Source organism: Micromys minutus (genome assembly GCF_963924665.1).
Source record: "Micromys minutus genome assembly, chromosome: 30".
In the NCBI taxonomy this organism is placed as follows: domain Eukaryota; kingdom Metazoa; phylum Chordata; class Mammalia; order Rodentia; family Muridae; genus Micromys; species Micromys minutus.
Genome location: NC_137965.1, coordinates 11,216,800 through 11,242,729, shown reverse-complemented (window position 1 = coordinate 11,242,729; position 25,930 = coordinate 11,216,800). Strand labels below are relative to the sequence as shown.

Below are 25,930 nucleotides of genomic sequence, written 5' to 3'. Positions count from 1 at the left end.
CAATATAATGCAGAGGTAAACCTGTCTCGGTTAAAAATATTTACCAGTAGAAATATTCATAAACTGCCCCATTTTGAAGACTTGTAAAATGGTGTTTCGACTACGATGCTATTTGAACTTTCAAAGAAATAGTTCATGATGGCAAAAAGAGAAGAAAATTGTACATCTAATATATGGAGTCATAGAGATGGCCCAGCCAATACACTGCTTGGTAAAATGCACATGGGGCTGAGCTGGGATCCCCAGCGCCCACAATAAAAAGTACAGTGTGGTGGCTACAACCCTAGTGCCAGGGAGAAAGACAGGCAGGTTTGCCCAGAGACCGCTGCCCAGCTGGTCTACTGAACTCATGGAGTTCCTAGTGTGAGAGACCTCCCAAAAAGTAAAGGGGAGGGTTACTGAAGGACATCTAGTGTGGACCTCAACCACACAACACACACACACACACACACACACACACTAAACACACACACATACTACACACACACCACACACACACACACTACACACACACACAACCACACACACACACCCACACCCACACACACACACACACACACACACACTACACACACACCACACACACACACACCACACACCCACACACAACCACACACACACACCCACACCCACACCCACCCACACACACACACACACACACACACACTGAGCACACACCCATACGCGAGCACACATACACAGATACACAATCTTTTACAGTGTTGGTTTCTGAGTTGACAGATGACGATTGCTATTTTGGCGAGTCCTACAACTCTACGAATCTATGTATCTTCTATAATCTATGAATATAAAATAATTCAATTAAATATTTAAATCAAGGATAGCAGTACTGACCTACACAGCCGTCTTCTGAGTTTGATTTATGGAGAGGGTACCTAGAAAAGAAAACAAAATGCACATATTATTACCAGACGGCCTTGGTTTGATGGGGTTTTCACTGAAACCCTCCCTACCTAACCCGTCGGACCTTGATCTATCCGTGCTTAATGGAGCCTGAGGAATCTTTACAGTTGCTCTTTCCTATCTATTTGCTGAGGTCCTAGAAAATGGGTACCGTTTGTCAATACTGGTGAATGAAAGAACCGGTCTGTCACTATAGCTTGTCTGTGAGCTCATCACTGGTTAAGTTCTTGCCACCAGGATGTCTCTAGGTAAGTGAGAAAGAGTAACCATATATTTATCAACTCCACAGCACAATGGCTGCTTGGCCAGTAAGAGAGCCACACGGGCAGCTGGAATAAAGATCAGTGTAGGCTGGGAAGGTGGGAGACACAGTCAAAATGAGACTCGATGCCCGGGGGAAGGGGCAGGCAAGTATCGGGCTCCTGTAGTTGGTGACTTCCAACTGGCGACGGTGACATCTGGTTTTGCCAGATCTTGTAAGACTCAACATCAAACTAGAAATCTGCCAGGGAGAGCTTCATGCTTTTAAGTCATAGCAGAATTTCGAAAATGTTAATCAACCTGTGTCTTTTTTACAGCCCACCTCGAGCCAGGCCTTCAGTGCATGTATCCGAACAGAATTTGGATATGTAGAGAATTCACACCCAAATATTCTAAGTTCACTGCCAAAAAGGAAGATCAAAAAGATGCTTTGGCTAAACACGGCATCTTCTGTCCGGATGCTCTGAAAGCTAGTTTTGAGGCAGGGTATTGAGAAATAATACTGAGAGCTGTCAGAGGAAGGGTGGCAGAACCTTCAAACAGAGTCCTTGCAGGTACAGGGACCTCAAGAATTTAAGGTTCGGAATGGAGGGGAGGGGGTTTCCCATGCAGTTCCCCCTCCCCCATGACGGAGGCACTACTTAGATGTGCAGGCATTGATGCTGACAGGCAGATTGGTACCCAGACCCTGTGAGCATCATAACGTTCCACATCTTAGAGATGAGAACAGTTTCTTACTGACACAAAACCCTGAAATATCTCCACAATAAACTATGACAGGTACTAAAGTCAGACACAGGTGAACCCATTGCAGAGGTCAAGGTCAAGAGCTAGATGTATTACTACTCTCTCCCCTTCCTAGCACACACCGTGCCTCCCACAGTAAGGAAATATATCTGATAACCAAAAACTCTAGGATCTACTATTTTCCCTTCTCCTGTGTACTGTGAAAATAAGAGATTCGACTCACATCTACCTGAAAGGCTGCCAAGTGTGGCCATTTTAACTTCTATAAATATCCAGCCAAAATGTAGCTAGCAATATCACATGAGGGAAGACGGTATGGAGAAATGAAGCTTCTGGTTAGAGAGTGGGTGGGTACGAACAAGGGATGAATGCCGGGACAGAGATGTAGCTCGGTTGCTTGAGTGTCCTTGACTGTCCTGTCCCTCTAGCGCACAGAGCCCTGGGGTTTGACCCCATCACTACATAGCACTGAGGTGGAATTGGTGTTCTTCTGTAATCTCGGCACTTGGGAGGAGAAAGCAGGAGGGTCTCTACTACACAGAGAGTTCAAGGCCAGTCTGGAATTGTCTCAAACAAACAAAGATGATGGGGTGGAGTCTGGTCGGTCTAGGCTGGAGTGCAGTGTACAAGATCAGTAAAGCGGCTCTAGATACATCCGTGAAGGTCCCCATAGGTAGTTAGCTAAGGGGAAAGGCTCACCCACTGAATATGGCTTTTATCATCTAATAGGCTGAAGCCTAGACGGGCTAAAGGGGGAAAGGGAAAGTCTCCGTGGTCCAGGACTGCGTGGTAAGCCTATACGTAACAGACACTGCAACATGAACGCTGGTCTCACCACATGTCCCCTGTTCTCGGTGCCTCCATCCTACCTCACCCCGGTCCCCAAACAAGCAAAAGCATGAGTCCAAACAAATCCTTTCTCTCTTAAGTTGTTTCCTCTCCGGTCCTTGTCACGACAGTGACACGGTGATGCACCCTGGAAGCCAGAAGAGCAGGGACAAGTACATACATGCTCACGGGTACCGGTGAATTATGAGAGCAAGGAAGACTGCCAAGAGCGAGCCATCGGCTGGCTGGCTGGCAGGAGAGGAAGGCTGGGAATCTTTCAAAGAGAGATCATCTTTGAGCTGTTCTTGAATTCTTAGCATCTGGGTGTTACTGATCACTTCTAAAAACCAACTATAGGAACTATCTTCGGTGCTGGTTAAGGCCAGCACCAATGCGGTCAAAGCTCTGTAGCCATTTTTCCTTACGTTGAAAGAAATATGTTCACGGGCAAACAGTCCGCAGAAATATACAACTCCTCTGACGACAGAGAACAGTAAGTCTTAATGGCTTAAGTGACTTTTAACTATCACTTGATTTTTATTCCGATTTTATAGGAAGCTATGGTCCCCACAAGGGAAGCTGGACAGCCTGTTGTTGCTCCATGGCCACCTGCGGCCACCAGGGATTATGCCAGGTGCCCTGCTGTGTCCCAGTCGTCTTTGGAATGTACGCCGTCCCCTCTCTGAGCAGAGTGAAGGTGAATCATTTCAGTCCTATCTTTGATATTTTCAACGGCTCCTTTTCTGTCCCAAAGCCATCTCTTCGTACTTTCAGCCAAATGCAAATGTCCAATACCACAAGAAAAAGAATGCTTCCAAATTTGCCATTTAAGGAAAAGGCACATTCCCATTGCTACCTAGACGTTCCAAAATGTAATCATAGGCTCCACCCCAAAGGACAGACTTACAGCCTCTTTGTTACTCCCATTCACTCTCATTCAAACTATCTCTCCTGTTGGATAACTGTATCCTACCCACATCCCTTGCATTTCCCCAGATTGCCTGAAGATGGCACTGCAGCTTCTTCTTTCAGTGGTCATGTAGCGCGTGTTTTTAATTTTTTCACAAGTTTACAACACACAGACTGGCTAAAGCCAGTGTCTAAGTATGAAGCTCCTCGGCTCACCACCTCTCAAAAGAGAAAGGTGACGCCCTATCAGTTTGGACAAGCAAGGCTGGCAGGAGAAATGCAAAACTCTACTCACACACGCATACATGCCGGAGACCTCCTCTAGCGTCTATCCTACAGGACCTGAGACTATGTCACCATCCAAGTCTGGATGTCAGCAGGCAAGAGAGTCCTGTCCTGGCCCTGTGGTGGAAGAAGTCAGCTCCAGAAAGGCTGTCTCCAATCACAACTTCCGGTGTGCCTGAGGGTAACAGGTCTAAAGGGTGCTTTGACCCCCCACCCCCACCCCTTTTCACCCTTCATCCTCAGCACCGTCAAGTCCACTATAAGGAGTAAAAGGGATGGGAACCAGGAAGTAATATTTAGTATCTGTTACACTCTGAGAGTATTGCACCTAAAGTCTCAGGCAGTCTGGGGATGTGATTTCTTGTTTAGCATTCAAGAGGTGCTGGGTTCAAATCCCGGACAAGCCTGTCTTATTTCTCCAGAAGGAAGCTCGAGTGAACATGTTTTCTTCAATAACTACAATTAATAACTACACTGCTAATATGTAAACATTTCTCCTTAAGATCCCTGAACTATTTAAGCTGTTTCTAAAGACAAAAATTAATTTAAGAAAATTCCTAAATTAAGGAATTACTGAATTAAAAAAAAAAAAAAACAAGGAAGCATATCCTCAAAACTTGTCCCATATCTTTCCTTCATCCCAGCTTTTCCAACCATCCTTCCTTTCTTCCATCCGCTCTATACACATTCAGATCCCACTCTTGGCTAAAGAAGCTTTGTGCTTTGGGGCTGGGGTGGAGAGGCAGAAGAGCTTCAGGGTGGAGGTTGTGGGGGGGGGGACCTCCCTGAAGAGGTAGCCTTCAAGTCGAGCAGGAGCTGCTGTGACATTCACCCCCCACCGATGGGGAAGAACACTGGGCGGAAGAGGGTGTCCAAGAGTCAACCTTGGGCCAGTGGAATTGGGTGGAAATATAAAAGGACTAGCCAGGTGCGTATGTGAGACCAGAGCAGCAGACAAAAGTCCAATAGATATTACTTATATCATAAATCAGTGGTGGACAAAGGAATAAAATCCAGAGAGGTGTTTGGAGACTTGAGTTCTGGGTTTTAGGGATCAGAAGGAAGTGAGGCCGGCCAGCGAACGGTTTGTGGAGAGAAGAAATACAGGCTAGATGTTGCCTTCTCTGACTGGAATAAAACTGGTCAGTTTGATAGGTACAGTGCTGCCTCACATTCGGCACACAGGGTGTACACGGGCTTCCACCCTACTCTCTAAAAAGTCCCTTACATTCGTGAAGACGTCCTCATTAAACCACCCACTGCATGGATGGACAAACAGAGGTCAAAATGCATTTCTCAAGCCTTTGTAGAATTCAGCCTTTGAGATCAAGACTGGCCATGTCGACAGTTCCAAGCACAGAATGTGTGTGTCCCCTTGAAATCTCAGGGTAGGGGACACAGAAATGCCCTATGTGATACCCAAGCCTTCCAGCATCTCGTCCCTTCATTTCTCTTGCCTGTGCACACAGGAAGGACTGGCTTGCCACATTTCCAAATGTGCTGCCCTTTGCAAATACCTGGGAGACGTTCAAACTTCAAGGGCACACTGGAATAGGCTGGCCCTCCTCTGTCATAACCAATGGACCACACTGCTCGTGAGAAGGTGCCATGCTATGTTTCCCATCCCAAATCCGAACATGCATGGATACATGAGAACTGAGTGTTTCGAGGACACTAGAGAAGCTGGCTGCGGGGACATTGCAACACCTCTGGTCTGCTGATGGGAGGAAGGAGAAGGAACCGTAGCTATTTAAGTATCCTAAGGTGCACTCAGGCAAAGACAACCCAGCTCATTTTCCCACATGGAGACCAGCCTGTAGCAAAAGCACAATAAATGTTGATGCTCAGACAGAGTCCTAAACTATACCCCGTGTCAGCCTGAGTGATGCTTTCCTGTAACTAAACAGACAAACAGACGTGCGTGCACACCCAGACGCAGTTATAACCTAATTTATAAGAAGCAACATATGTTACACACTACTTGGAACCTGGAGTTGCAGAGATTTTTATGGCGCCGTAATCTTAAATCTCAGAATAGAAAACGTGGGCGCTAGTTTTCTCCCTGCTGAGTTTGGATCAAGGATCTTGCTGTCCCTGTTATTATCCAGCAATGCCCTGGGCTGCCCAAGTGCCCCCAAAGCTAGTCACCTTCTCCTCTGGAAACTGAAAGGGGCCTTGGCTGTGCCACAGGTGGTAAGGTTGAGAGAGAGCCTTTGCTAGGTGGGACAGTTTAGGGCTGCACTCCCAGCCTGTAAAGACAGGCAAAAATAGTGCTGTGAGTTCAAGGCTACCCTGGGCTATACCACTAGACTCTGTCTTAAAAACATCTTACTGGTCTTAAAGCAATTTCCTTTTTTTTTTTTTTTTTTTTTTGTGAGCTATGTAAGTATAATTTATATTATGCTTAGTAATATATACATATTAGGTATCTGTGGTATTTTTGATGTTCTTATTTATCCCTTGAGAACTTATACAAGATCTTGTCACACTCTTTTCCCTCCCCCAAGTCTTCCCGAGGATGGTGCTCACACTGGAGTGTGGTTGGCATACCCAGTGTCACTCCATTGGGCAAAAATAACTGATTTTTTTTCCTCAGTTGGTTATCAGTTATGCATGGGTTCTTGGCTAGGGGAAAGACTTGTGTCCACTTCTGTATCGAATTTTTCTGAGACGGGGTCTCATGATCCATGGCTGGCTTCCAACTTGATATGTAGCTGAAGACTGGCTTTGAATTTCTCTTTTGTTTCTGCCTCCATCTCCCAAGCACTGAGACCAGAGGAAGGCACCGCCCACCCCATATCATGATGCTAATCAAACAATCTACAACCTGAGTCATCGTCCCCGGCCTGATGAACATTAGCCTTCAGCTAGCAAATGCATTTCTTTTATCTCATGAACATTCTTCTTTACTTACCAAGAATAAATACGGAACAATATTTAGCTAATACCAGCTGCCGTAGAAACCCGAGAGGTTACCTGTTGGCCAGCTGCAGGGGCAGGACAGGGTGAGGTCAGAGAGACTGTAGAGTCTGGCCCAGGTCTCAAGGATGGGAAGAGACAAAGGCTGGCGCCCCCTGGTGCTCAGTCCTGCTAAACCTCAACTCTTGCTTTAGAACAAACCTGGTCCTAGTGGAAAGGCTGGATTTCTTCTTCTTCTTTCTTCTCTCTTTCTCGTTTTTTCTTTCTCCTGTTTTCAGATAGCGTCTCATTTGTGCTCATGTCACCTTCTTAACGGACACTTCCTAGGGCTGCCGGCCATCTGAATTCCACTGTTATTTCCAGCTGCCATTGTCACCTTCCATGTCTTTTAAGTACACTATCGCTGTCTTCAGACGCACCAGAAGAGGGCGCCAAATATCATCACAGATGGCTGTGAGCCACCATGTGGTGGCTGGGATTTGAACTCAGGACCTCTGGAAGAGCAGTCAGTGCTCTTAACCGTTGAGCCTCCTCTCCAGCCCCAAGGCTGGATTTCACACACATCACAGCTCAGCAAACTCTCCCAATTGTGACTGACAGTAATTCTCACACCGTCTTAAAACTCCATAAATATCCAGCGCAAACAGGAACATCAGTCATATTTTAATCACCCCAGTCAAAACACTCTCTTATTCTGGCCTGCTTTGTATGTTCATTTGTTTGTTTTTGTTTCATGCCAGGGTCTTTGCTCAGCCAGAACCTTCTTCCCATGCCTTTAGTTCTGCTTGTTGGGTTTTTGTTTTGTCTGAGACAGCATCTCACACTGTATGTAGCCCATGCTACCTTAAAACTCATTAACGTAGTCCAAATCCACAGTAACCTTCAGGCCTCAGTTTCCAGATTACAGGAACTGTAGACAGGCGCAACCATGCTCAGCTTCCGCCTGTACTTTCTGGCTTCCTGCTTAACAAAGTCACCTCCAGAAATGACCAAGGAGAGCTGTGTAGTGTAAAATCCAAGGTAACAAGCCCAGCCCAGGATAGAAGTCACACACTATGACGTCAAGCAGATTTGGGGAGAGGCAAAAGCCACCCCATATTTATACCTTGATGCTGCTGGATGAAGTAGCTATAATAAAACTATTCCTACCTTACTAGGTGTTAGCATTCTAAGTTACACTCCATAGTTACCCGGCAACAGCCAGGTATGCCTGGCACTGTAAAGGGGGCTGCTCGCCCTCCCCTCACTCACTCTTGGCTTCTCTCTTGCTCTTGCCTTCTTGTCCCTGCTCTCTCCCCATTCCATCCCCCCACCCACCCCATGCTCGTGGGTGGCCTCTACTCCTTCTCTCTTCCTCCTCCTTCCCTCCCTCCCTCCCCCCCCCCCGCCCGCCCCTACTACCCTCTTAACTCTCTTCCCCATGCCCTGAATGAACTATTCTATATTATACCATTGTGTGGCTGGTCCCTCAGGGGGAAAGGATACCTGCCAGAGGCACCCCCTTTCCCCCAATACCTCACCACACCTCCATACAACATATCCTTTCTTTTACCTTTTTATAAACACATCACTACTGGGAGGTGATTTGGGTGAATGAATGGAACACCTTATGTGGTACCTACCACTTGGGAAGATCCTTGTAAATGGCACCTACGGAAATATTCATAAGAGCCATAGGCAAACTAAAGCCTCCAGGGTACTGTACAAAGCTCACCTTTGTCACTCCGGTACACAAGGCTGGCACACACCCCTTGCGTTAGATGAAGTCATTTCCGGCCTCTGAACTGTCTCAGCACTTTGTTTTCTCATGTCAACCTCTCTCCAGCATTTTGATAAGAGTTCTTCTTTTTCTCATTTCTGAAAGCTACTTATTAGAATCCCAACAAAATGTGCACGTGATGATGGAGTGCAGTGTCAAACGTTCTTTATCTAGTTTATTTGTGGCATGATATTATTTCCATTTGTTTCTTCTTGTCAGGCGTGCTGAAACCATGACTCAGTGGGTAAGAGTGCTCGCTGCTCTTCGTCCCTAACAGCTACATCAAACAGCTCACAACTACCACATGTAACTCTAGCTCGAGGGAACCACACACCTTCTGGCCTCTGAGGGTACCAGTGTGTGTGTGTGTGTGTGTGTGTGTGTGTGTGTGTGTGTGTATGTGTGTAAAATTTAAAGGATTTTTATAAGTCTTTATATCCCAGTGTCTCCCAGGGCAGTATTTAACAAAGCACAATATATACTAATTTTTTTAATTAAGGCTGAGAAGCTTTTTCAATAGACACATTTTCTAGGAAATGATTTGAATCTATCAATTATGTCACGTTAACTTTCTAAAACTAATGGCAGGCTTTTCAAGTTTATAAAGGATAATTGTCACAAAACAGTAGTGCCAACAACTCCTTAACTCTGCTATATACAGGTATGGGATGGTTAATTTTAACTGTCAACTTGGCACAACCTGGGATCACCCAAAAATAGTCTTTATGAGGGACTACCAAGATCAGGTTGACCTACGTGCATGTTTGTGGGAGACTGTCTTGATTATACATTAGCTGATATGTGAAGATTCAGCCCACTGTGAGTGGCACCGTTCCCTAGGCAGGGAGCCTTGGGCTGTAGGAGTAAAGAAAGCTAGCTCTACACAAGCATGTGTGAACTAATTCTCCCTCTACTCTTGTGTGTGATCTTGACTAGCTGCTCTTAGTGTCTACGTGTCTTTCCTGCAATGACTGACAGCAACCTGGAATTATAAGTCAAACAAACAAACAAACAAAAGCCTTTCTCCCCTAAGCTGTTTTTTGTTGGGACATTTTATCACAGCTCGGCAAAGAAATGACAAGGTCTTATAACCACAGGGCACAAATTCTTACGTCTAGAGACTGCTGAAAGCAGGCGTAAGACATTTGAAATCTCCATCCACAGTCTTTCACAATCATAACTTTTCTTACCCCACTCTTCTTTCCATAATTTTGTTGGTTCTAATCATCCTCAAAACCACTTTAATCAAGGCTATTCCTTCCATGTGAGATGTCTCAAAAGGGCATTATATTCAGAAGATGTACATGAACTGCACAGTACATAAAGCATGCCTACACATGCTAAGCACTAACTTAATAAAACATGATGAAATGTAGTAGCTCTTCTCCCTGGGCTTTGACTCATGTCTCTCTCAAACCTTCTTAAAATGTACTTTACCTTCTCGGCTTGGTTCTCTGGCAGCTCCAGAGTATCTAACAAGTTCTCAGTTCTCCAAGCCAAAAAAAAAAACAAAAAAAAAAAAGCACGGTTCCAAGCCTTCTGCATCTGAAAACCCTTCACAGAGATGCACTGAAGGGATGGGCATCCTTTCGTACACCAGCTAGTAACTTGTCCTGCAAGTTAATGATTCAGGTCACTGGCAGAAACACAAGACTTTCACGTCTGACGAACAGCCAAATGCCATCTATCCAGAGCGGAAGTCCGGGGCCTGATTGTGTCCAGGCTACAGGCTCATTAAGGCCAAGACTTAAGAACAGAAGGATGGAGTGGATCACGCTGTGCTGTGACTTCAGGTTAGGGGTTAGAGAAATGCAGAACCAAATCCAGGACAGGTTTGCTTATAACCTATCGATATGTTATCCCTCAGTTCCCAGGGTCCTCTCACGGTGGCTTCTCTTTTCCATAGGGTCCTTATTTTTCCTTTCCTTTATTCTCTTTTGTTTCCCCAACCCTCTTCCCCTTTCTTTCTATCTTCGTTTCCCTGTCTTGGACAGATTCGAATGTAGGTAAGGCTGCCTCAAACTTGCTGTTTAGCCTAGGATAATCTTGGACTTCCAATCTTTCTGCCTTTGCCTTCGGAATGCTAGAATAGCAGGTATGAACATAGGGCTTATATGTTAACATATTAAGGAACCAAGGGCTTTATCCATGCTATGCTGGCAAGCATTCTACCAACTCAGCTACACCTCCAGTCCTTATATTTTTCTTCATTTGTGACCCAATGGTTCAGAACTAAGAAAGGACTGAATATAAAACAGAAACACAGATGCTAGCTTTGCTGGTAATCATCACAGATAGTAACAGCATTTATTCCAGCATCGGTGATAAATGCCTTTCCAGTTCTTCCAAATGAAGTAATCAATCTTCAGAACATCTTTGAGACATACTGGATGGCCCATGATATTTTCAGTAAGATCATATAGAAAGGAATCATGAGCAATTAGTTTCATATAAAACGACGTCAATGATGGCTTCTTGTCTGCTTGGTGAAGATAATGAAGTTCCGTGTTACTCGATGAGGTAACTACATCACGGTCCAGTACACAGCTTCCACAAGTACACAATTAATCAGGTAGATTTCAATTAAGTTGTTCTAAGGTAATAAATTAACTTGCCTCTTAACTCAGTAACTTTCCTCATTTTCTTTCTTCCTGCCAGAGTTGTCATTTTTTCTGGCTGGGTGACAGTGCACTCTGGGAAATACTTCCTCAGACTCCCTTGCAGCTAAGGGACAGCAAGTGTCACCTTCCCGCTGAAAAGAAACACTAAAATTTTTCTGGCAGTTTTAAGAAAGTTAGTGCTTCTGTGATTAAAAGAACTACCTCAGAAAAATGCACCAGCTTCCTTTGCTCTACCCTTCATTTTGTCTGAAACACAGGAAGCATACCTAAGTAGTCATCGTTTACCATAAGGAAGGAAGTCACACTCTGAGGATGGTGTATAGCAGAGAAGTAATTCCAGCTTGACCAGTCTTGGAATACTGCCCTACAGGGTGCTGGCTATAGGAGAATGTGCAGCTATTTGTCAATGCTGAGGTCAAATCCACCTGAGTGTATATTTGTTACAGACACAGTTGGCTAGTAAATTTTAAAAAGAGCCAGACCTAGTAATCCATCCTATGTAATCTGGGTATTTGGGAGGACAAGGTTGGAAGGTTGTGAATTGGAACCTTAGCTACAACACAGTAAGACAAAATGAAAAGACAACAGAAGACAAACTTTTACAAAGCATTGGTCTAAGTCGTTGGTATCTATAACTCATCATCTTTCAGAGCCACAGGGACCCTGAAGAGAACAATGTCCTAGTATAGGTGAAGGCCCAGGGTGCTTATTTGAGGGACTTTGCCAAGGCCACAGAAGTGGCACAGGAATCCTGAGTATATGTGGTTTTTCCTTCCCATAGTTTCTGTTACCTATGGGCAAATGTGATTCAAATATTGCTATTTTTGAGTAATCTTACAAATGAACAACTTAGAAAACTGAAATAATTTCTGGACAGGGGACTTGGGTCAGCAATAAATCACTATCCTTATAAACAACAGACAGAAAAATATCATAATACAGTGTATTAGAGGGGAGGCAGCTGTTAGCTGTTAAGTCATAGCACTAAGAGCTAATCTCAGCTCTTCAAATATCTAGCCCAGTATTTTGTTCAATGAAAGCTGGGCTCCGTGAACACGAAGGTCACACCATCATCTTCACCACCATCTTCAAAGTGCTGGGTCCCATACTGTGAGCTCACAGAGTTAGTGATAAACATGCAATACCGGTTTGTAGATTAACCACTGGAGCCTGAAGCTCCAGATCAAACTTTGGTTTAAAAACAGATACATCATCATCATTGTGATCATCATCATCATCGTCATCATCATCATTATCGTCATCACGTTTGTGGTAAACATATATCTGTATGCCTATGTTCCCAGCATGAGCATACAGGTACCTGTAAAGCCAGGAGAGGCCTAGAGATGCCCTGGAGATGGAGTTGTGAGCTACCTGGTGCGGCTGGAAACCACTGCTAACCATTAAGCCTTCATCCCGCTCTCAAACTTTGGCTTTTGATGACTCCTCAACAGGCGCACGGATAAAGGCAGAGAGAGCAGCAAAGAACCTCGAAACTTGTTCGATCTCTTTACTGCACCCAGTCAATCTCTTCGCTTCCATTTTCCAGCTCCCCCCCCCCCCCCGTGAACTTCAACTTTTATTTAGGTTTTTGTACCTGCAGAATTACTAGGTTTGTCTAAAGCAATAGAAAAAGGAATTAAACAAAACAGGGTTGGGAGGGGTTCTTTCCTCCTCAAAAAAAAAAAAAATCTACTTTTCACAAAACTAAAGGGGGGATATAAGTAACCTCATATGAGCTTAAATAGTCTAAGAAAGAATAAAAATAAATCTAAAGGTATTAAGACTAGGTGTGTAGCTTAGGGGCGGAGCATTTGCCAAGTGTGCAGAAGGCTCAGTGTGATACTCAAGGGGCAAAATCCAAATGAAACAAAAGGAACAAGGAAAAACCATTCCTCCTCATAGTTAAATATAGTTGCTATTCACTTCGAGTACGCAACAAAATTGTCATTTTTCCCTCTAATTCTGCTTGAGGAGTTTCTGCGTACGTGTAACAAATACATTATCCAAAAAAAAAAAAAAAAAAAAAAAAAAAAGTTTTCCAACAAAGAAGTCGGATGGAGCTTGGCTAAGCAAACAGGGAGGCCACCTCTGCATTCAGCTCTGGGGACCAAGTGGCCATGACAGGCAGGCCTGGAGCACTGGTGTTCAGTCACTACACTGGACCCCGGGAACACTGGGCAATGGACCTCAGGTGAGGGGAGCTGGGATTCCTCACAAAGCTATTATATCCTATTGAGCAAACAAGCTTTGAGAGGCCGGTCTGGGCCAGGTTTGGCCTGGGGGGGGGGGGGGAGTAAAGAGGATGAGAGGAAGAAAAAAAAAAAAAAGAAGAGAGACTCCATTCAATTATCTCCTCCTGGCGTTTCCATGGTAATGGCTCCGGAAGCGGGTCAGAACTTTCTCAGTGGAAACAAACAGCAGCTCCCATTCACCGGCACCCCAGCCTGCTGGCCACACTGGCTGCTTGTGCGGGCGCTCCGGGCAGGGACAGGGGGTTGAGGAGCCTTTCTCGTGTCAAAGCCAGAGAACTCTGGGTACGAAGGACCCTTCCTCTCCTTGGTGGAGTCCATCCTGGGCACCACTGTGGGAGCCTCCTGCCTGCCCTACTTCGAGCAGCCAGCACAAACAAAGTGGTGTCCTGAATCTGGGTCCCTTCCATGGTGACTGCTGGCAGAACCACTTGAGGTTTGTTTCCTCCCTGGACACTTTACATTCTTTGAGGGAGACGGTGATGACGTATCTGTGAGAACATTTCTACGCACAATGGAAGGAGACCCTCGGCTTTCCTGGCTCCTCCTATCTTATTCTGAAACTCCTCAGCACTACCTTAGTCACACCTCAGGCATGAACATCCCACTGGGCAGTTCACACCATCCCTCTCAGCCCATCTGCAAGGCTGCGTCACCCTTGTCGTCACCCACCTGGCTTCGGAGCCCCGCAGTTTTGGTTTTATCCAAACAAGCACATCAGCACCTGCTGGAGAAGACCAGGATACCAAAAAGCTCTGCCAGGCTCATCATGAATACGAGGACCTCCCAGCACTGCCCCCCTCTAAATTCCACCTGTGTTTGAGAGACAGAGCCCTAACATCTGGCTGATGATGAGACTCTGGTTTGGGTAGCGTTTCATAAAACCCGGCTGACTGCTGGTCTCTCTGGGGTTTTACAACTGCAGACTACTCCAACAGGCCTGTGGGGCTGTCCTTTCTACCACTTCGGTGTCAATCAAACGAGACAGAGAGGACATCACTAGCTGGGTCCTTTTTCATCCCTCCCCTGCCCCCATCCTTCTAACACCCCCTACCCCCCCCCCGTATCTGAGTGGGATGAGAAGAATTTCAGTCAAGAACAGAAGGCTTGAACAACCCAAACCCAAGTGGCCAGGCCACTCCTAACAGTGTCCTGTCTGGTTTCATCTGGACAAGGCTGTGTATTCCCAGCTCCGAGGCATTCCTTAAAGACCCAATGACAGAATGATCAGGTGGGTTGAAGCATTAGGCTGCAAGCTCCGTTAAAAGGGGCCCAGCAAGTTTCAGATGTTCAGGCTTCCCTACCACTGACCTTAGACTACACTGAAACCATTTTCTGTGAGGTGCAGAGAGCAGAGGTGGAGGTAGCCATTCTCATTCTCTCTCTCTCTCTCTCTCTCTCTCTCTCTCTCTCTCTCTCTCTCTCTGCCCTTCAAGGTCAGTTTACAGGCATGAAGACCAGCCGTAGCTAGCAGGTGCCAGCCCCTGGGATTTGGGCAGCACGGGACAGCAACTGGGCTGTGGCATTCATATGCCTGTTGACTCACAGACATGTTGACTGGGGGTGGGGGTGGGGAAAGATATCAAAAACTCCTGTCATCCTCTTTGAGGGCGGATTTAAAGGTTCCCTTGGGGATGCTGAGCGATGTCATGGATGCCCGGCTGTAGTCTTTCTTGTTTCTCCCATTTTACATGCCACTGTCTTAAAAACCACATCACTGCTCAGCTGACTGCAAGCTACGCCATCGGACAGTGGAGGAGTACCCTCGCGCAGCCCCTAATAATGCATGAGGTCAAAGCCAGAATAACATAGTGTGGGCACGTCTCTTCACTGAAGCCCTGAGTTATACAGCCTTTAATGCCCATCCTCCAAAGTCCTCTATCCTTCCTGCCCTGGTTCCTCTTTCCCATGATGCTTTGCATGTGCCCTCCTACTCCCAGGATCTAGCAGGTTTGTGCATTAGTCAGAAACGTGGTTAAGTGTTTATTAAGTCTTATTAGCTGCCTAGCCCACCATGGGTCTTCCAATTCTCCAGTTGGTAAGGTATCTGATGAGACCCTTGCTGCCTGCAGACCTGGACAGGAAATTCTGATCTTCCGAGGCCAAACCTCATGGTCTTAGCAATCACTTCATCTTTCTGAACCTTGGTCTCCTTAACTATGAAATGCCATGCACCTTATAGATTTGTTAGCAGGATTGAAAAGCTACACGGGGATGCGGGTGGGGTGCTGGAGAGATGGCTCAGCAGTTAAGAGCATTTGCTGCTCTTGCAGAGGACCTGGGTTGGACTTGTCCTCCAACTTGTTGAAACTGGAAAGGAACAAGCGGCTCACGGCCATTGCGAATCCAATTCTGGCGAACCTATGCCTTCCTCTGGCACCAGGAAAGCGTGTGGTGTACTTACACGCACACAGGCAAAACACTCGTGCACATAAAACAGAAATAAAATAATCCAGAGAAGGAAACATGGGTCGCTTGGTAAATTCCAGTGAAGTCTCCTCTTACTCTGCCTGCAGCCTGCATATAGATGTGAAATGTTTCCCCTTCCTTCAGCACTGACCCAAGAGTTTCTTCTCTTCTCTGGCAGGACAGACAGCAGCCACCTCTATGTGTTAAACGTCCTTGGCTGCAGAGTGCCTGCCCCCCTCTGTGGGAGCACACTCCCTGCCACCTCAAAGGAAGCAACCCAGGCGCATGTGGCCTCCACCTGGGGTGAGGCCAGCTGGAGCTCACTGATCAGCTGGAATGAAGAGCAACAGCCTTCTGGGTCAGGAACAGCTGAGGCAGGGACATTAATTAGTACAGCTGCCGTCCATCCCCCCGGCCCCTGCAGTCAGGAATGCCGAGCCCCTCAAATATGCCACGAGATGGTGTGCGCACGTGTGGACACAGACAAACGCACAAACACAGACTTCAGCACCCTCAGCACACGGGCTCCAGGAGAATGGCTGCTGTTTCTTAGCTTCTCCAACTTGTGAGATTGGAAAGGAAACCAAATAAAAGTCATGGGAAATGACAGAATTTTAAGTGATGGTGACCACCGGCTGGTTTGTGTATGGTCCCATCCATGAGGCTAAGGACAGACCCCTGTCTTAGTCAGGTTTCTCTTCCTGCACAAAGCATCAGGACCAAGAAGCAAGTTGGGAAGGAAAGGGTTTATTCAGTTTACACTTCCACATTGCTGTTCATCACCAAAGGAAGTCAGGACTGGAACCCAAGCAGGTCAGGAAGCAGGAGCTGATGCAGAGGCCATGGAGGGATGTTACTTACTGGCTTGCTTCCCCTGGCTTGTTTAGCCTGCTTTCTTGTAGAACTCATGTCTACCAGCCCAGGATGGCTCCACCCACAATGGGCTGGACCCTCCCCCCTTGATCACTAGTTGAGAAAATGCCTTACAGATGGATCTCATGGAGGCATTTCCTCAGCTGAGGTTCCTCTCTGTGATAACTCCAGCTTGTGTCAAGTTGACACAAAACCAGTTATTACACCCCCTGATAGGCCTCTGGGAGTAGTGCAGCCCTCTAAGGTGAGGGGACAAGCTAGGTATTGTGCTAGGTGTGTGCCAGCCTTGGGAAGACATATTACAGTGTCCAGCTAATCTATTAGGAGCTCAAAGCTTAGGAAATTCAAATCCACTGTTCCTGATCACAAGGCTATCAGAGCTGAAGTTTAGGTATAAATTCAGTAGGGCTCTGGAGTTCCTACCAACAACACAGGTAAATCCTAGGCAACCCCAGCATCACTGAGGTCATCAAATGGAAGGTACTTGAGGTAGAGGAGCCTCCAGAGGTCTCTTAACCTAGCAAGGTAGACATGTACAAGAGAGAGTCCTGAGTGATGAGTTGTCCTGGATGAATCACAGAGAAGGGAGCCTTCCCTCAAACTCTGAGACAGGACCTTGCCCTTGCGCCTTGGACACCACACAGAGGGTAAGTAGCAAACCTACTAAGGCAAAAGAACATATAGCTCATATGTTAATACATGGCTTTTGGTCCGGCACACTTACCTCCTGAACCTAACCTATGCTGAGTATAGTAGGAGGACCAAATCGTAATAGCCCAGGCTGTCCTCCTTCTCTATGGAACCGTGCCAACCTCCTAGGACAGGGAACCTGCAGAGAGGCCAGCCCATCTCAAACAGGCAGGATAACTGATTAACTTGTTCAAGGACACACCCCATGTGACTTCCTCACTTCCTCACACAGAGCCAGACCAAGGCCTGGAGCATGTAGGCCTATGCCTCATGGGAACACTGGTGGCCCATCCCACCCCAAATCCCTGTCACAAACAGGATGTAGAGACAGGATGCATTCCTTTCAGCTCAGAGGACACGGCTTGACCTGGACTTCCTAGCTATCTCAGGTCCTGATGTGCTCTTCTCCTTCCAAGGATGAATAACCCCTCCACACGTGAACTCCCACATCTAGGAAGGAGCTCAAGTGCTGGACCTGGACATGTCTGAGAAAGGTCTATGTGACACCCAACGACAGACCCTGTCCTTGGGGAACATACACAGATGAAGCCCCAAACCCCTCCTAGAGCCACGCCCACAAATATGCCTGTAGAGAAATACCACACTACAAGGGGAATGACTTCTTACACATTTCAAAAGAGTTCGATGCAAGATTACCAAGAATCAGACACAAGGGTCTATTCTTTATGTTGCTCCATCAATATAATACATTTTCTTTCTGTTCATATGACACATCTACAAATATGTGTGTGTGTGTGTGTGTCTGTGTGTGTGTGTGTATTTACACATCTACAAATATATGAATAATTGTTTGGTGCTATGACAACCATATGACTGTCACAGCTAACAGGCATGTATATGAATAATTGTTTGGTGCTATGACAACCATATGACTGTCACAGCTAACAGGCATGAAGCTTCTTCTGGGGTGTAAGATGGATGACCACAATAATGACGACAGTTAGCTGTGAATATGTGACACCCTCTTTTTCCCTTGTGTGGATACGCTGTACGGTACGTATATCTTAACCAAGCTGGTGAAGACAGGAACACATTCATGCACACCAAGACCCGCACACAAACGGCCACTGCAGCATTCTTCACAGAAACCAAAAGCAAAAACTGTACAATGCCTATCGGTCAGTCATGGATAACAGAACGCCGGATGGGCTCACTGCGCGCATGCGTACGGGCATTGTATGAGAATAAAGCACAGTATGTGCTGTAAAACTGTTGGGAAAAGAGTAGGCTAAGTGACAGGAAACCAGCTATGGACTGCTGTGGTGATGTCTGTGAAACTCTGAACATACTAAAAACAGTTGTACCCTATTTTGCCTGTGCCAGCCATTGAACCCAGGGCCACACAGGCGTGTTCTAACCATCCTTTTAATGGAGGGACTGCGGGGCATATGAATTACAGCTCAATAAAGGAATTACCAAAGATGAAATAGAAGCACTCCCCCAACCAAAGAGCTTCTTCCGGAAGTCGAACGAATTGAGTAACTATGGTGCTTTACGTTCCATTTCTGGATGTCACACCTTGAAGATGAAGAAAATGAGAGGAGGCCTCAGGGGTGCCGGATGGAATCAGGTGGAGAAGGGGGGACAGTCCTTAGAAACAGATGGGGGGCTGTGAATGCTGGGATTCTTTCCACTAAACTTTTTAAGGCGACCTTTTAGTGCAGAAAGCATGCGGATAAGCTACCTTCAGTTTAGAGAGACACTGATACATACTAGGTAACAAAGACCAAGAGGGTCCTCTATTTAGTAATTTCATGCCAGGGAACAATCCATCGTCGTCATCCTATTTCAGAGAACTCAAGTCAGGCAATGAGCTTGGCTCAAGTACCAATCCGGCTCTAATTCTGAGCCCCAAGAGCCAAAGGAGAAAGCCTCAGAGCTCCTGCCAGGCTGACTCATGTGAGGTTCAAGAACATAATCACCAGAGCCATGGGTAAGGGCATGAACTTGAGCCATATGAGACATATAACAGCAATAGATGAGATTACAGGGTACTTACTGTGTGTTAGATAGCTTACTAAGTCAGGTAACTATGATAATTACATCCCATTTAGTCAAGGAACTGTCCCCAGGATTGCAGAGCTGGTGCCTGAATCCAGACTCCGAGTCTGGAACCAAGCAGGTCATCCCTACCCGATGGCCAAAGGGACAACAAGACTAGACTGACATGTTTGGGTCCAGCTCTGGTACCTTTAGCAAGCAAACTTCTCTTAAAAAAAAAAAAAAAGTATCTCCTTCAAAGATCTCATGAGCCATGAAATGACGAGAGGCTATAAAATGGCTCGTATAGAAAGAAATGACTGGTTGTTCTCAAGGATGAAACCAGAAAGACCTCGCAGGCTAGGCGAGGACAGATGGATGGATCCTGCTCAGGTGATGACGATAATGACTGAAGGTGTAAATCGTGTGTTTCAACACGTCATTCCTGGCTAGTGGTGTTGTGTTGGAAGGTTACGGAACCTCTGAGACAGAAGGCATGGCTGGGGACAGACTTTAGTCTGATCCCCTATTCCCAGCTGGAGTACCCTGGTTCCAGTTCAGTTACCGGGATGTGGCCGGAGGTGTCCTCATATTCTAGCTGCCAGGGCTAGAAGCTGACACTGCCTCTGCTTTCCACCGTGATGGCCTGAATCCCCTGAAACCTATGCCAAAATCAATTTCCCCTCAAACCATTTCTGTCAGCTATTTGGACACAGTAACGCAGACGTATCTCACACAGGGGAACATCCCCAACGGGGACAGAGAGCAAGTTCAGAGGCTAAGCATACCACACGACAGGACCAGTCCGAGGAACCTGCCTGGGAAGCAGGTGGCAGGGCATGAGGTGACCTAGTGGGCACAGGACAAAGTATGGAACACTGGGCTCAAAGAGGAGGGAAGCTGAGTCAGAAGAGGGGGTTGGGGGGGAGACATTGAACAAGAACTCAGGCGGGGGCTACTTCCCCGAGGACAGGAAGATGGAGAAGAAGAGCCAAAGGAGTAGACAGCTTCCTGAGCATGCAGGGGGTGGGGAGTGGGGGACGAAGGGAAGAGGGGGTTAACTAGGTGGGTGATAGGAAGTTGACACATCAGGAAAAGTCCTCAGCTGCCAGACACGGCAGGAAAGCTGGGCTGAGCTCCACGCATGCCCCAACAGGGTGTTCATCGATCACCAAGTGTACCCCAACCACTGCTGGAGCCCCTTTGGCTCCCTTTATTTATCTTCCTTTTCTAGCGCCCTATATATTTGTACTTTTTCTGGCCATAAAACAGTTCAAGTGTAGCCACTGGAATGGAAAAAGGTGGAACTAAATCAGTGAATGTTCAACTCTGGTGAAAGACTTAGTAAGAAACAAGTTATAAATATCCGTGACCGTGAAGCTTTGCGATTCATTTTTTTGCCTCCGTGGATAAATAAATGACTGAGGCCCAGCTTAGATCTCGGTGAGAGTCGACCTGGTACTTGATTCCAAGAAATGCAGAATGTGGGTTTTAACTGCTTTTTATCGAATGCAAATGAACCCATCTGGTTCCACCCATCTTCCTTACCATTTTCATTGTGACCAAACACTCATGTGAGAAGCAAGGAGGGGAGAAAAGATTTACCTTGGCTCAAGGTTTGAGGGGTCCAGTTCCATTTTGGGTAAAGCATTAAGGCAGGAACTTGAGCTGGCTTGGTGTGTGTTCTCAGCCAGAGGGTGGAGGGATGAATACCAGTACCCAGCTGGGTATTCAAATTGGGATCCCAGCCCAGAGGACGGTGCCACCCACAATTTAAAGTATGTCTTCCCTCCTGTTTTAAACCTTCCCAAAACACCCTGATAGAACCTTGGCCCCCAGGTGTGTTTCCATGGTGATCTACATCCAGTCAAGTTGACAACTTATGATTTACCATCACCACCCCTAACCTCTAACCTCTGGATCTGCAGCATTAGAACACTTATAAAAACAGCTTGAGATCAGAGTGCCGTGGGCTCAAGCTCGGCCACTCTAACTGGGATCAAGTCTGGGTTTTCATACTGTGTGGCTTTGTGACTTTGGGCCATGCAATGGCCTCTCTGTACTTCACTTTCTGTGTCTGTAAATGTAAGGGGGCAGTAATGGACAGAGCATCACAGGAAAGGGGCTGTAAGTGCTGAATGTGTATAGAATGTTCGGAACCATCCTCTGGAGAAAATAAACCCTAAACACACATTCTTACTGTTCTCTCTTCCGATTTGCAGTCCGTATAAACCACCTCTGCACAGACAAAAGAAACAAGCAGACTGTACAGACTGCTGAATTCATAACTCCTCGGTCATACGGAACAGAGAATGAGGCGTCTGGCTTATCTTCAGGTCAGTCTTACATGTGTGTGTAGCACCCAAATGAAGTATTAGCTCTTGTGGAAGCTACTAATTTCCCACCACGGGACGACTCTCTCGCTCTCGAGGATAATACTTTGTTCAGAGCAAAAATGTAATCAGCTATCAAAACTTTCTTGTGACGGGATAACCCAATTCTTTTTACTTCTTTACCCCACCCCCGTGGAGATGTTTATTTTGGCTCCCGGTTTCGGAGGGTCTCTGTCTATCCTAGTGGAGCCTAGAACTCAAGGCTTTATGACAGCTGAAGCGCATTGTGAAGGTCCTCACAAGGGGTTTCCTCAGGTCACAGCACACTTAGTCAACCTGCTGCCAAAACCAGTGCCGCAATCACCCAACTTGCTTTATGCTATGAAATGTATGATTTCCTCCCATCCCCCCCCCCCCCCCCCCCCCCCGCGCCGTAACTCTCTCCCTTCCAACGTGAATTATCTGTTCAGGCGTCGCTACATCTCAACACCCAGGAGACTGCCTGTCCTCCATGCTAAGTCAGTACTGAGTCAACAGCTGCCGAATGAAGAAACAGAAGAAACAACACCCCCTACCCCTTCACTCCTCGCTGTAGTGGCCGGCTGCTTTGAGGTCATGATGACAAGCTTCCACCACTCCCATTAAAAAAGAAAAAAAGAGAGAAAGAGCAAAAAGCACAGCCTGGGTTCTTAAAGGACTTGAGTCACAGGGCCAGTCCTAAGGACATGAACAGGAACAACAGCAAAAAAAAAAAAAAAAAAAAAAAAAAAAAAAAAATCTATTGAAGTTGGTATTACATCAGTATGCGCCAGGCTTCCTGACAGTCACAGTTAACATAATTCCTCGTAGACATAAAGATATATCCAAGCCAAGGAAAACAAAAGGAATCTTTGAGAATAGCTGCTAACCAGAAACTTGGCTCAGATTCACCCATCCAGGTAGAAGACATCAATCCAAGTCCGGGCCATGAAGTATAGCCTATATCTTCATCAATAGGTAATCCGGACAGTTGTAAACATGAAAGGCCCAAAGGAAAGCTTCCTTGCTCCCTTAATCACCTTCTTGGTAACAGCATGTGGCCAGCCAGAGAAGCAGTGACAGCTCTGCTACAGCACATGTCCCACAAAGCCTCCCGTCTAATCCCTGGTGCCACAAACAAAATGGAAACCCATCCTGCTGCAAACCAGGATGAATGAAGGTGTTGGTCAAGGAGATGCTGGAGTGGAAGAATCCAGTTTCTCTTCTTACCCACCTACCTTCCTGTCTGTCTTTCTCTGACTCTGTGTTGGGCAGGCCCAGCAGCCTGGAGCCCAGAAGCTTATAGCCAGACCGGGCAAGGAACGTGTGTCAGGCCTCCTCATTCCTGTCCTCCTCGTGACTGACCCACCACACCTACCTCCCTTGATCCAAGCTCACTCACTTCCTGGAACTCAAGACTTCAAAAACTGTTAAGTGAAAAGCAACCCTGGAAAAAGTTTTTTTCTTTTCATTCGTTTGTTTTTGTTTTGCTTAAGAAACAGACCTTACATCGTAAGCCAGGTCAGATCCCTGTCTTAGCAAAGGTGTTACCTGGGGCAGCAGGATGAGAGAGCTCTGGTCCCCAAGACACTGGAGGACACTGGATGCAGAAAGCTGCTCTAGTCTCGAAGTTGCCTGTAGCCCCTGAGCCACTCCTTTTGTTTACTAAGATTCCTTACGTTTGGGATAAAAAGCAGAACATTTCCACCCATAAAGCAACGCTCTGACTCAGAGAAGTGTTTTCGTTGGCAGACACTCAAAGGACACTAACCAGACACAACCAACTGGTCCGCCAGGCCATCTTCCAATCTCAGTGAGCAACTAACTTGCCAAGATGCCAGCCAGCGTCTGGGTGGGAGGGTTGGGGGGAGTCTCCAGCTGAACATACCTTGACTTTAAAACCCAATGAGTAACTTTTCAAAGTAAACCGTGCGTTAAATCTGCCCTAACTATATCTGACTGAGAAATTTCAGAGTGATAGCTCATCTTTCAAGACAAGACAAAACCTGAAACCTCTTGAAAGTATTTTAATCTCAAAATAATTATCAACTACTAAGGGTTTGCTACTTTACGGCCATTGTGTTAAAAATTGACTCAGGAAGAATTGGCGAGTCTGAGAACCTGGTTAAAGTTTGATGAGGGGTGAGCTGGGCTGGAGTGTTTCGAAGAGGAGAAAAGAAAAAAAGGGGGGGACATTATTTTCTAGGATAAGCAAATCATCAAAATTCATTAGCACCAATCAGGGGATTAGCAGGTATGATGAGCCTCCTGATGGAATGTACTATGACAAGACCTAACTACCATAAGACAAATAGCCCGCTCTGTAAAAAAAAAAAAAAAAAAAAGCAAGAGACTTAGAAAGCCTTGCAGACAATGCCACAAGTAATATTTTAAGTGCTAGATTGAAATTAAAAACAAAAGAAAACAAAAGCTACACAGGAGAGCCCTGAGACAATTGAGAGAAAGCTGCAAGTCAGGAGAACTCGCTGTTAAGTTTCCTTCTTGGTAAATCCCATGTGGGTTTCTGTCACAAGAGTGTCTTTGTCCTTAAGAAATACCAAAGGACTCAAGGGGTTTGAGCTATGACATGTTGCTTACTCTTCAATAGCGTGTGTGTGTGTGTGTGTGTGTGTGTGTCTGTGTGTGTGTGTGTGTGTGTGTGTGTGTGTGTGTCTGTGTGAGAGAGACAGAGACACAGAGAGACAGGAAAAAAAACAAAAAAACAAAGAGCACACACATGTCAGTAAATGCTGATTCTGAAACAAAGCTTTGTTTTGAAGTTAAAAAGGAATGCTATAATTTTCAAGAAACATCACTAGAAAAACGAATAAGATATATTTTTTAAAATTTCAAAATGTTTAGAAATATTTAAACCTGAACCAATTAGAAGAACAGCAAAAGGACCGCCCCATGGGGGGGGGGCTGGGTTTGGGGAGATGCTGTAAACAGTGGGTGCAGTACAGATTTCTTTGCTAACCTCAAGAGTCCATCTGTCTCTCCCTTGGCCACAGGAGACACACCATATTTTGAAGGAAAGAATACTAAATGGGAAAACATGACTCCTCACCACTGAGGGAAAGGGATACCCAGCCTAACCAGGGCTACTCCATACTGGGTGAGTCACTTCCCCCTAGGAAGGAAAAGCATTTCTTCTTTCCTGAAGGACTCAGAGGCTCTGTCTGACTGAGCACATGAGCCCTCTGCCTACCTCAGACCCAAGTGATACAGTAGGCCAGGGGAGCCCACAGCCCATTCCCGGTGCTCCCCCTGTGTCTCACTCCCCCCAAGTTCAAAGTCAGTGTGCATGTCCATCCTTGGCTCACTTCGGCCCGGATGTGAGTAGGATCCTAGTGAGATACATGTCAACTGGAACAGGAGATGCTCACATACTGACGTGGTGTGTGCTTAGCCCTCTAACCTCTGCTTTTTCGTTTTGGGTTCCAATGGTATTACTCTTTAGTCTTGCCCCCAAGCCTGCTCGGCCCCTCAGGTTGAGAACTGAGGCATTCTGGTAGAGTGGTATTCCCTCCTAGACGCTGGCCCGGCCAGGAGCACGCACGTGGCCGGATTAGACAGAGGGGGCTGTAAAGCACACGCACGCTTGCCCGGCATGTGCTTCTCATTCCTAAAATACTTCATCCCAAGCCACGGCTCTGCCTCCCTTGGCACAGAGCAGGACAAATGGCTCTGGGCCAGAGGAAGTATCTGCTTAGAGATGGGGACTTTCTCTAAAAATTTTTTCCTTCGGCACAATCACACCTAGAACATTCTAGCATGATGATACTAGAATTAAAAAGAGAAGGGGAAAGCCCACACACACACACACACACACACACATACACACATATATATACACACACATACATATATACATATATACACACATATTGTTTTTTTAAGTTGTCCAAAAGAAACGCTGAATATATAAACCACAGCATCATCTCATATGAGAGCAGAAATTATAGAGTCTAAGGTAGGACAACAAAACAAAAATACTCCTTTAACAGAACAGGTTCACGAGCATGCCTGCGCCAGCTTCTTGCACATACATCCCATGTTTGTCTCGGGGCAGCATACCTAAAGGAGGTGTAGGGAGGCCTT

The 25,930-nt window shown here is 46.2% G+C and overlaps 1 protein-coding gene across 1 annotated transcript in view; it reads right to left on the bottom strand.

Moving 5' to 3' along the window:
- The window catches only part of SASH1 (SAM and SH3 domain containing 1), a 161,084-nt gene that overhangs the window by 62,289 nt on the left and 72,865 nt on the right, over positions 1-25,930 (bottom strand). The window contains exon 5 of the mRNA XM_080941692.1: positions 856-896. Within this exon, the coding sequence (XP_080797818.1) occupies positions 856-896 (41 nt within the window). The remainder of the gene's footprint in view (positions 1-855; positions 897-25,930) is intronic.